At 39.9% G+C, this 12,857-nt stretch overlaps 1 protein-coding gene across 1 annotated transcript in view; it reads left to right on the forward strand.

The window, feature by feature from the left end:
• Nucleotides 1-12,857, forward strand: part of LOC113124826 (calcium-binding protein 8) — a 43,813-nt gene that overhangs the window by 8,706 nt on the left and 22,250 nt on the right. The window contains exons 3-4 of the mRNA XM_026297954.1: nt 6,287-6,430; nt 10,408-10,520. Coding sequence (XP_026153739.1) covers nt 6,287-6,430; nt 10,408-10,520 — 257 coding nt within the window. The remainder of the gene's footprint in view (nt 1-6,286; nt 6,431-10,407; nt 10,521-12,857) is intronic.

Below are 12,857 nucleotides of genomic sequence, written 5' to 3' on the forward strand. Positions count from 1 at the left end.
AGCAAATGTTGCACAAAGAAAGACAGCTTTGTGATGTAATTTGCTAATTTGTGTCCCTGAGTTTTTGCTTTTCATGAATGTTACAACACCCTTACACTGATTAAAATAGTTTTCTTAAAGTGAGATAAGATTTCAGTCAATATGTGTGAAAATCAAAACACTTCCTGTCAACCCTGGCTGCACAGCTGAGCCTCTGATCTATGGTGCAGTCACAGGCAGATCTGCTGTCACTCACCTGAGCACTGACTTTATAGATTTAGCTTGAGCGTTTACATTCGAAAGCCCATTAGAGGTAATCTAGTGTGGCTTCATTAGCATTCAGCCACAATATCACCCATTCTTAAAGTAATGAACCAAATGTACAATGATGGCTGAAGCTCACATCTTCATGAGCTATTTATTCGTCTAAGTGTGGAATGTGGTCGATGCAGTGCCAGGTAGGACCCCTCTTTACGTCCAGTGAGTCACTGCTCTTGCTTCATGACATGAGTGCATCCTCTGAGAGCAGTTTATATAGTTTCTTGCAGCTCCCCTGATAACACAGATTTTGTCTTGCTAATTAACAGATTTATGCAAAGTGACTTAACCTATGGTGCATGGAGGATGTAGCAAAGAACGTGCTGCTGTTGTAAACTGAAAGAACAAAAAGTGCTGTTTATAAAGATGCTTCTTTTCCATGAGCTACAACAAATTCAAGGATGTCCTTGTTTTATTAAATTGAAGACATTCACTTCTGCCTTTTAATTGTCTTTGATAAAGACACTAAAATACAGTTAACAAAAATTATGGATCTGAAAAATTTGTTCAGTTTGCTGAGCAGTCGCTCCTCCTCATGTGTATTGAGATTTTTATGTATGTATTCACTGATTTTTGTCATGTTCTTACTGAGGGAGGCTGGCACTTTACATCAGGCCAACAACTGCATGAGGCCAATGACTTTGTCATTTGTCATTTTAGGGAAGAGATGATTTTTTTTTTTCACTTTTGTTCAAATTAAATGTGAACATTTTCTGGGACGAGTAGACATCTGAGTGAATCTAAATTATTTCAACACTGGGAACAGCAGGACATGGAAGCATTTTTCAGGAGTTTTTTGTTTGAGACAATTGAGAAGTAATTTCACCCCACTGTTTTCACTTGTAGGGCACTGAACAGCTGACATTTCATCCAGTGTCCTTTCAGAACAGTGTACTATATAAAGTATACTGCAGTAGTCCAAGCTGTAATGGTTATATAGTGGAATAGGAAGAGCTCCAAGTCGAGACACTCCACCACATGTTGAGCTGAAGCTGTTCCCACAGTGATGGTCCAGGGTAAATTTCAGACAGACTTGAAAATAAAAAGGCTTTAGAGGGAAAACTAAAAGCATTCAATTATTAAAGGTGTAGTGGGAAAAACAGCAGAGGAAATCCTTTCCAGTCTGCCCTTTTTCCACTAAGCATGCTAAGCTAAAACAGACTACAGGAACCCCTGTGCAGAGGACTGTGTCTGTTCAGGCCAGCAGCACCGAGCCTTTCTTGAAGGAGACAATAAGAAGGAACAGGGATGGTACAGGCTCCAGCATTAGGCAGCTTCATGGGCAGCAGCTCACATTTGGCAGTTTTTGAGCTTGAGCCTTATAGACCAAACTTAGCAAGTGGCCGGGAGCCTTGCCTTACCTGCAGGACTGGTACAGAAAGTGAAACGATTAGTAATGGGACTGCAACCAGGTCCAGTGAATATACTGACACACACACCATCACTAAGTGGCCAACCGACAGCTGAGTGGGAGCTGTCCAGGGTGCTGCCTGTGTGTTCCCTCACTTCAGTCCCAATGGGACTGGGAAAGAGACAAAGTACTGGTTCCAGGAGCTGAGTATGGAATAAATTTGTTGTCAAATTGGACACAATAAATGTCTCCTTCTGTGTGCATACATAAAAAATTACAACCAAACAGTGATGTAACATGAATGTGTCTACTAACCTTTTGTCATTCTGATTTTTTTTTTAACTTCTCTCATATATCTAAATCTTGTACGAGGTTCTTATAAGTAATATAACTAGAAAAGAAACAGTTGATGGACTAGTTAATCAACAGAGTTAATAAACAGCTATTTTGAGAAATTTTCTAATATTTCAAGTCATTTTCAAGCTAAACTTCAGATCCAGCTTCTTACTGCTCTCAATTTCTTTAATGCTTTTTGGAAGTTTATAAGCAATTTGATTCATTGTAAAATAACTGTCACCCTTATCAATATTCATATGAATCTAACAAATTTCTTCAATACTTGTATAAAACAGTGCCTCATTATATCGTTTCAAAGTCAAACTGTGCGTTAATGTGGAAGGCTGTAGATGTCTGTAGATCTGGCTGTAGATCACGTTGGTGTTATGCTTGTGATTTAAGATCATCTACGTATTCAGAGAAAAGTACATTTGGGTGCAGCTTACGCTGCTGGACAGTATGTGACCTCTTTTTTTCTTGCAGTTATGTCACACTTTGCGTTATTAAAGTTCTAGTGCTGAACTGGCACATGGCAGACGTGTCTCTGTTGACAGCAAGAATCAGAGCTGTATCTGAAAGGTCTAAGAGAGTGAGCAGATTACATAATTCAGGTAAACAGGAACCAGTCATTCAAGCATAATTGTGTATGTGTCACTGACATGTAACAACACAAGACACAATCTACATAGAAAATTTAACTTCAGCGTTTTAGGATTCTGTTAAGTTTGAGTTTCCTGTGACATCTTTTATTATTTCTGTTTCTTTGGTTAAAATATTTCTAAAACAACTGTCAGATTTTAGGTTGGAAAGCAGCTCAAAATTTCCCATGTGCCATGAGTCTTGATAGATTTGTGCATGAAATGGACTGAGTCATTTGAATGTATAAACCAAGTCTCTGTGTTGTTATTCTGTTTGAATATGCTATGGATGCACAAAAGTAGTTGATACAGGCATGATAGATTTATTCATGAGATTTCAATGCAGTGAAAAGAATCTGCCTTTTCGTGTGTTTGTTAGTATTTCAGTGTGTGCATCCTGGATAGTATTATCTGTAACAGACTGTGCATTGTTCCAAATGATGATGGGTCTTTATTTGCTCTGGACCAGCTGTTTGCTGAAACAATAACATGCTGTTTTGATTCAGGTCAGAGACAGTGACCTCTGACTGTCTACCGAAGGTACTTAACACTGTTCTCCGTTTAATGAGACCATTCATAATTTATGCTCCATTATGTTTTGTTGTTCCACATCATATGCCAGTGGACTGGTTTAGAATGGCAACAGATAATGAAATGATTAATGGGCTAATTTCCCAGACTGTGTTTTTGGTTTTAGTTTGGCGTTTTCTTGTTTCAGGCGATCAGAAATGCTGTTACTTTTGTTTTCTGGGACAAAAAAGGAAACTAATTTCTATGGTCTTGTACTGTATTGTTTTAATGTAGCACTACAACAAATCTGTCGAAAAAATACATTTGATTTTCGAATTAAACTTTGACTCTTGGATGCACCCGGCTTTGTTGCTGTTGGACCTAAAACCTGCACAGATTATATTGGTGTATGTCCCCAATTCTGTGTTCCCCTTGAAAACCCTGCCTCTGAGAGGGATGGAATTAAACCATCTATTCCACGGTCCAGGCTGAAATTATTCAGTGCTCAACAGTGTGCTCATGCATGTCATGCAGTCATAGTGTTCTTCAGAGAAGTGACATTCCACCTCTATTTAAAAACACCAGATGCCTGTCAGTCTCTCTCTCTTCTCTTGCCATGCACTCTCCGTAGGCACGCTAATGAAAAATGCATTTATTAAAGCAAACTGAAGCCTGCTGACTCCCTCCACTGATGATGTAATCACACGTTGGGTTGGGTAGCCAGTGAACCAGCTGCTGACTGTGTACGAGTGAGGCATTCTTGTGTCTGCTGTGGGTGAGTCAGTTCAGTGAAATGTAGCTTCAACACCTCAACGTGTACACACTGTGGGTAAAACAACAAAGGAATGTAGATCAGTGCTAAAATGATGATTTTTAAGCACTTGCTCACTGGAAAGAGTTTTTTTTTTTGTTAATTCTTTATTTGTGACCAATGTGTTGGTAGCATGATGTTCTTATCCAGTCTGAAACTCCCTCTCTTTGAGTAATTGATAAGAAAATTAACGTTTTGTGTGTTTGTGCCTTTTCTAAATATGATTACAGTTTTCTGTTCATGAATTGTTGGTGCATGAGTCACCAGTACTGTAAAACTCTGTAATGCTGTGAGCAGAAAACAGGCATAAAGGCCTTTATGACATATTCAAAACACTTCAGTTCAGGCCATCAGTGGTCGCCAATATAGTCCACCTGCAGCTCTGTGTTTCTAGTGTCGCATAACAAACTATATAAGTTATGTTAACAAGCTACATTCTCAAAAATAACCAGAGCTTTGAATAAACACTGTTCTGAGTGTGAACAGAAACTGAATATTATGTGTGTGCTTAATCAAACAGCTATTTTTCTTGTTGTGAGGCTATAAGGCATTTTATTATGTTCCTGTAGTTTAGCTTTCATCCAGCTGCATTATTTTTCATAAGTACGTGTCACTAGAAAAGTGAAAATATGGAAAATCGGAGAGGAACTGTACATGTGGGGCCATGCATCATCTTTATTTCCACAGTACCGCCAAAGCTTCTTCAAGGAAAGGCATACAGTATTTGCAGTGTAGATGAGTCTCTGAAGGGTTGCAAGGTGAATGATGGAAGATCGGTTCTAGGATTTCGTCCTTAGGGGTCTTAGCCCTCACTATTGTTGCTGATAACACTACCTACCTTCTATAACAACCTATGCATCACAAGAATGTCATGGGGTGAGTTTTCAGTTTCCAGTTTTTGACATTTATTTTGGTTTATTTCCTGTATAGCGCCTATGTTCGTCTTAGGTGGCTTTGTGTTTGATAATGGGAATGAGTTTCACCTGTGTTTAATCAGTCTTGTGTTCTTAGTGTATATATACAGTGGGGCAAAGAAGTATTTAGTCAGCCACCAATTGTGCAAGTTCTCCCACTGAAAAAGATGAGAGAGGCCTGTAATTTTCATCATAGGTATACCTCAACTATGAGAGACTAAATGAGAAGAAAAATCCAGAGAATCACAGTCTGATTTTTAAAGAATTTATTTGCAAATTATGGTGGAAAATAAGTATTTGGTCACCTACAAACTTCTGTAAGAGGCTCCTCTGTCCTCCACTCGTTACCTGTATTAATGGCACCTTTTTGAACTCGTTATCAGTATAAAAGACACCTGTCCACAACCTGCAGGACACACCTGCACAACACAAATTTTTTAAAAATCAGACAATGTGATTTTCTGGATTTTTCTTCTCATTCAGTCTCTCATAGTTGAGGTATACCTATGATGAAAATTACAGGCCTCTCTCATCTTTTTAAGTGGGAGAACTTGCACAATTGGTGGCTGACTAAATACTTTTTTGCCCCACTGTACACCCTGTTTTCCTTTGTTCAGTGTTGGAGCATTAGTTGACATGGTGCCTATGTTGGCTAATGTCCATGAGAATTTGTTTGTATGCCGTGTGGCGGAGTTAAATTTGTTTATACGCGGAGTGGCAATTAGGGTTGGCCAGCAAGTGCCAAGGTATTTTGAGGTAGAGTGGGAGAGTGCCTCGACAACTGTGTGTGTGTGTGTGTCCAAACCTGGTGGATCCAGGAGGAATAAAGACACTGTCCTGCAATTGGGTCCTGCGCCTTCTCCTCACTCAAGCACCTAACTTCATGACAAAGATGTTTTATCCTGCTGAACAGGAATAGTTATGCAGAGAAGAGTACCGGTGGAGGGATGTGAATTTCTACCCAGAAAAACCTTGAAAAAGTCCAATATTGTGAAGGTCACAGGCTTAACCCCGGCAACAGAGTAGATGCCCTTAAACAAACCACACCACAGTTCTCACATGTTAGCTCTATGCACAGACTATAAGATTTGAAAATATACTGTAAAATAGGGGGGGACAACAAAAAAAGTAACACACTTTATTGGTTACATTGGTTACAAAGCTGGGTCAGATGGGAAGAGAGCAAAGAAGGGGAGGGAAATAGATGTGTGTGAATGATGATGATGATGAATAAGGGTGAAGGGTGAAATGCCAAGTGACTTCATTAAATGCAAGATGAAGCCAAATTTGTAAAAAGTGTATCAATGCCAAAGCAAGAAATCCCAAAACCACAGAGGACAGTGTGAATAAATGTTGGTGTAATTTGAAAAGCAGGAGGGGCGGGGCATTGATTTTAGATGCTGAAATGATTTCCTGTTTGTCTTGGCAGAGATCCGGGAGGCGTTTAAGGTGCTGGATCGTGACGGAAACGGGTTCATTTCCAAACAGGAACTGGGTATGGCCATGCGCTCTCTGGGGTACATGCCCAGTGAGGTGGAGCTGGCCATCATCATGCAGAGACTAGACATGGATGGTGAGACACACACATGCACACACACACACACACACACACACACACACACACACACACAAAATAAACCATTTGAAGTTGTGAGGACCAGCTAAAACCCCAAAATGTCCACACAAGAATGTAATCAGAGTAAAAAGTGTCCACACTTGTAAGATATATATACACATACATAGACACATATGCACACAGGTGTAGAAATGTTTCCAGAGATGAATTTGCACAGATATGAAAAAAAGAAAACAATCTTGAGGTAAATGCTCTTATTGGCAGTCGACTTTGATTTGCTCTTAACACCAGTGTTTTTCTGTGATTTGGTGTCATGCATAAAACATTTATTCATGCATGCTTGAGTGTGTACCCATTTCAGTCTCAACCACTTGACAAAGTGAAAATTAAGCCAAGAGACAACAATCAATGAGAAAATATGGAATTAATAAAATGTTTGCATACTGACATGTATAGTTACTGCAGAACAAGGTAGGATTTTGCTGTGGTTGTCAAGCAAACGCTAAATCAAACACCATCAATGTGTTCGCTGCAGGAGGTGAATCTGTAGGGGGATGCTGTGATAAACAGTACATCCAGGGTGGGTGTGGTTCCTGTTGTCAAATAAGTGATCTCTGAGTTTATTTCTGCAGCATGGTCCTCACCTGTGACCTTTTAACCTTTTGTCCTTGATGGGAACAGTCAGCAGCAGGAAAACACAAACACAAGCAATCCGTCTTCTTGCATGTCTACCAAGGCAGGTTGCAAGCAAAGCTGTCTGCATTTACTCTGATTGACATTTTATAAAGGGTAGATTCTTAAAATTGTATAAAGCAGGGAGAGGAAATATGCAATATGCAAATGACAGATCACTGGGAAAATATTCAAATTCTTCCTGCAGCTAACATAGCCTTTGATAAGTGCTTTTCAGTTTCACTGTGGAGTTAGAAATATTGTAAATGTTCAAGGCTGAATATTTTAAGAAGTTGGACTGCTTTATTTCTCTTCCGACTCATCCGCTTCAGAATCTCCAGAGACCTTAGCTGTTCCTGTGCCTCACAGCTGGGTTTGTCCCATCGTCTGTTGCTGCTTGAAGAAGCAGATGAGGTTTCTCTCAGAATGGACGATGGTCACAGCAGCTTTTGTCTCAGACAGTCTGTGAAGTGTAATGCTGTTCATTTATTTATTCACTTGGCTCTCATCATTTTTTTGTCTCTGTGTTGAATCTGAGTTGTTCTCTTTGGAGTTGTTCTCACTGGAGAAAGCCCAGATTCATTCACTCATTTATTCCTTTGCTTATGTGAATAGCAAAGCAATGGCTATAACCAGTTCCAACACACACTGGTTGGAAGAAATTTGTTAATTTAACAGCTCGTCACAATTTACAGATAAATAGGCAAATATGTAGTGTTAAACATCTGGCCAGCTGTTGTTTTGCATTTACAAAGTAGTTCATGAAACAGCTTTCTCATGCATGTGCGTTGACAATAATGAGGAGCTTGTTATCAAAGGGACATGGAGGAGAGGAGGGGCACTGGTGGATGAATGAGAATAAATGATGGTGATTGTATCTTGGTCAGAGTGGGCAGCTGTGAGGACTGATCCTCATTCACAGCCATCGATTCTAAGCCTAGTGGCAAAGCCCAGGTGATCTCTGAAAGATCCTAATGCCCAGATTATCTGCTTTCCTCATTTGTGCCTGAAGCCAATCCTTGTGAATATTATTGAGGTCTGTATGCCCTTCATGGAGAGGTTGTTCAGTGCAGATCCCTACATGATTTCACTTTTTTTAAAAAACATTTTCTTCTGGTTTTAATGACCTTGATATGGTGTCTCTCTTCATAATCTTTAAGTTTGGACCTGTCTGGATTTATTTTCTGCTGAGTTTAATCAGGTTAGTTTAGTTTAAACCAGAAGTATTGGATTTTGCATCTCTCTTAAGTAATCCGTGATTCTGTATTCAGCTGAAACGGGATGCTTAGCTGTGATATAACACTGGAACATAAACGCCAGAGGTCTTTGACTATGATACAATGCAAATGAGCCTGTGACTTTGTGCATAATGTTGTGCCTCATTAAAGTAAAAGACAAATTGTGAACATGATGTATTAGGAAAAGGAAAGTAGGTTTATTAAATACTTTATGCACCACTAAATTGGTTACTTTCATCAGCATCCTGCAGATGTAGAGCAGTCAAGATCCAGCCGATCTGAAACCCTGAAATTCCTCTTCTTCTAGTCCTGGTTTGGTCCTAAAGAGAATATCTGGCAGCTAGCTGGTCCATGTTTGACTTTCTTTCACAGGTGGTCAGTGACTTTGTCATGCAGAGCAGGTAGCTTGTAGTTCTGTTAGGAGTGGTTTACCAAAAACAGCTCCCTGTAGCTGATACTGTGTTGATGAAAGCAGTGAGGCAGAACTTCTTTAAAACCCCTTTTACGTTGCATTCAGTAATTTTCAGTGGAGACATAAAAATCACCCAGTGCGACATTAAACAACCTGTGGATTGTAGTCTTGTCTTTTTATATGCACAACTACCATGTTTACAGTACATCCTGTCTTACCTTGAACCTGTTCACCAAGTTCAGCTGTCCCATCCATCCTCCTCTCCTGACATCTTGGCCTGTAACCCTGTCATTGCCCTAATGAAAATGCATGTACACAAGGTAATGGCATCAAATTACTGTACAATGCCAGCATGCCCCAGCAGTCAGCACAGGAACAGAGGTACTGTAGATAAAGACAGATTGAGTAATGCTGCTTCTTCAGCTTTCCACTGACAAGGTCCTGGCCTCATCTGCAGATACATCTGGAGATTTACAAGTGGGGCATGAGAAATATGAGACGACAAAAAGAAGACTGAAGAAACTACTGTAGGTTTTGAAGGAATGAAAGGTGCCAAAGAATTCATTGTATTTGCTCTGGAGTTCCTGGATTTCATTCATTTCAGCCAATTGTCACAGCCTGAAATTTGAATTATGTTGAAGTCAGTGTCCTGTCAGTCTATCAAATTTATTAACTTTACTGAATTTTTCACCCATCTAATTTTTCACACTTTCCTTAGCCTGTAATGTGCAGCTAGAGCTTTCTGTGTCGGTTTGGCTCAGCTCAATATAAAATGCGATGCGTTCTGCAGGGGGAGGGAAGCAAACCTCACTGGGATTATGACAACTATTCACCCAAAGCGCAAACGAGAATACGATTCAAAGACATTCAGCCACATCACTATGAATCCCTGATATGTTAGTTTGTGTTGTTCTTGTCTGCAGAAGTGTGATGCTTTGTTTTGCCAGTGGCTTCGGCAGCTATCAGCAGGCTCCCAGATCAGTGGAGTTGGAATCAACCTGCACTGCAGGAACTCCATGTTTTGAGTGATGCAGTAGCTGCAAATTTTGTTCAGCTGATATTATAGAGATTGTCAGAGCTCACAGTTTTCTCTTTTCTCAGCAGCAAACAATGTATTGAAGTGTGATCTGAAACATTCTGGCTTTAAGAAGACATAGACAGCATCCATATTTCTCTTCAAGCTCAACACTGGATGGTTCTACAAATAAAACTCCAGAAATCATTCATTTATGTCTGTCCTTCATATTTAATCCAAGAGAGTTCATTGCTGTCTCCTTCTTTTCCCTTAACACCTGGCTTCACTTGCACACAATTATACACTGAGTGCTGCTCTGCTCAGGGGCACATCAGCCATAGTTGTTCAGGACAGGAACATCATTTGTCATTCGCTCTGCATCGCCTCACATTCCACACCAATGAAAGGATACCAGTGAGACTGTGTTCTGGCTGTCTGAATGATTTTTAGTTTGTTTGATGGTAAAATTGAAACTATACAGCAAAACAGGAGAGCAGAACTTATACTCCAGGCCCATTAGTTTATAGAAGAAACACACACATTCATCAAGTTATCATATGGGTTATGGAATAAACAATGCCAGTAGCATTACTTATCAGTCATCAGTAATGGGTCCTTTTTTTCCCCCCCATGTCAGGTGACGGACAGGTTGACTTTGAAGAGTTCATGACCATCCTGGGACCCAAGCTCCTGTCTTCTGAAACGAGAGAAGGCTTCCTGGGTAGCACAATAGACACGATCTTCTGGCAGGTAAAACTTAATCCTCCTGAACACAGAAGTTCTGTAAACTTTGCCAATGGACTGAACTGGATATGATGAAATAGCTGCTAAATGTCTGATAATTGCTGCAAAGTAGTGCAGATAAAGAATGATGATAGTCATTTTCATTCTTCTGCATTCAGTTTTTTTTTTGTCTGGAAACCAAAGGACATTAATTCTGGAAAGCTTTTGTTAAATCAAAGCCATTATATTTGGGTGTGGTTTAAACAAGCCGACCTTGGGCTGCTGCAGTAACAAAACTGGTCAGGGATACACTTCATTCAAACTCGTGTATTTCCTCTTAATGACAAAACCTGTAGTAAAAAATAAAGTATCAGTGGTTAATTACTTGAATTATGGCAGTAAAAGGCCTCATATTTTCCACATTTTGATTAAAGGTGCATGTAATGCTGATGAGCTGTGGTCCAATAAGCTCTGTCTTTAGAGGATTTTATGATAAGTACCTGCACCTTTTCTGTGCTGTTTTGAAGGGCAGTGCAACAGAAATGTATCTGATGTCCTCTGAGTGATAGTGTGACTGATGATGATAATACATGGCCCAGACAGATGTGCCTTTGGACGACCAAAAGAATCTGAAGAGAACTGGAGCGACAGAGGATTTGGTGGCAACAAACAAGAGAAAGTTTCAGGGTGGAAGTGAAATATTTGAGTGAGGAGACAAAGTGATGAATGTGCAGACAATAGAAAGACTGACAGAGCATGAATGGGAATGATGACAAATTGAGCAGGTGTGAGGGAAAGAATGGGACATTTGGCACTGATAGTAACACTTGGCAAGCCTGTCCTCTTGATGTAATCATCAGCTTGACCCTGGCTTTTTCTCAGGGGCAGGAGCTTGTGGTTTACAGCCTGAGGACACGAGTCTTTGGAGGTATGAGCGAATGTGCTGCCAGCCCCATTTGGCTGCTGCAATGACCTTGGCTGGTGCAGCAGGAGAACTTTTTTTTTTTTTCAATCGCTCCAAGCAGGACTGGTGATTGTGAGATGGCTGGCTTGGGGTTTGTTACTTCTGGTCTTCGGCAAAGCCACAAAACCAAGCAGGAACCAGCAGCAGACACCTCATCTGATATTTAGATGTACTGCGAACTGGGATGTCATGATTATTTCTCCACACATCTCACAAGTTAGTTGCTGGAGGTATTAGTTTAGTATGTTAATATGACTCTGCTGTATGACTCAGCCTCTTTCTGCATATTTTGTTTAGTCATCTTACTTGTTTTTGAAGCTAAAGGATAGTGAAAGAGAGCAGTACCCAGCATTTGTTTTCTGGCAATAGGGTTTTAAAAGAAAAAAGCTCAGCAACAAAACAGTTTAATAAAATGTTACGTCGGTTGAGCAAGAACAATCATGCAGTGTAATGTTTGTGTGACAGCAAAAGCATGGAGGTTATCACAGCAATGCAAGTATACATGAAGAAAAATAACATTACTACCCAACAGTCCTACAAACACTGAATAAACCATAAACCCTGACAACTCATGCTACTGGTTCATTTTGTTTAAAATGCAGGAACTACACTGGACTTCCCATTAACATGTCTAGGCTCTATTATGTAAAACATTTTGATTGGAGATTGCTTTAAGAAACGTAAAATCATTAGTTCTCTCAGTTTTCTTACATGACTGGGGTCTATGTACAGGTATATGAGTGTTATATTTTATTAGCCTACTAACAAACACATATGCAGAAAATAACTAACAAGGAGCCTTGTGGGACTCCACTGGTCTGGAGCACATGCACAGTAGAAGTCTTTGTCTGGTGGAAAGGATGAACCAGTTTTGAGCAGCTGCTGTTTTTGTCACTAGTTTTGCTTTTTAACCTTCAGCTCCGCTAAGTAACACCATCTCTGTTACAGTAATACTGCAAAGCATAACTTCATTCAAAGTCAATATCAGGTTAACGTCCTCTTTAAATCTTTCTTGAATTTTATGTTAGTACATTCAGTCACCACAGCTCAATTTAATGCTCTGCCTTTAAAGAATATGAAGCCAATAAACACATCCCGAAGAATTATTCATTTGGCCACAGTGCAGACGAGATTTAAAGCAAGCAGTAATTGTTTTTCTTCAGTTTCATATCTGTAGGAACCTCATTGTTCATGAAGATCCAAGCAAACACGAAACCCTAAGAAGCAAATGTTTGAGGCTGTTGTAGCTTTATAGCTTTATGACTGACCAATGCTCTACAACAAAGTCTGAGTCAGTTTGGATACCCAGCCTTTTCCATCAAACATGAATCAAGACTAGCATATAACAGCAGCACAGTGCCGAAACAATTTAGCTGGAAGGGTTATGTGTAACCCTTATT

This window comes from Mastacembelus armatus, chromosome 13 (assembly GCF_900324485.2).
Source record: "Mastacembelus armatus chromosome 13, fMasArm1.2, whole genome shotgun sequence".
NCBI classification, from domain to species: domain Eukaryota; kingdom Metazoa; phylum Chordata; class Actinopteri; order Synbranchiformes; family Mastacembelidae; genus Mastacembelus; species Mastacembelus armatus.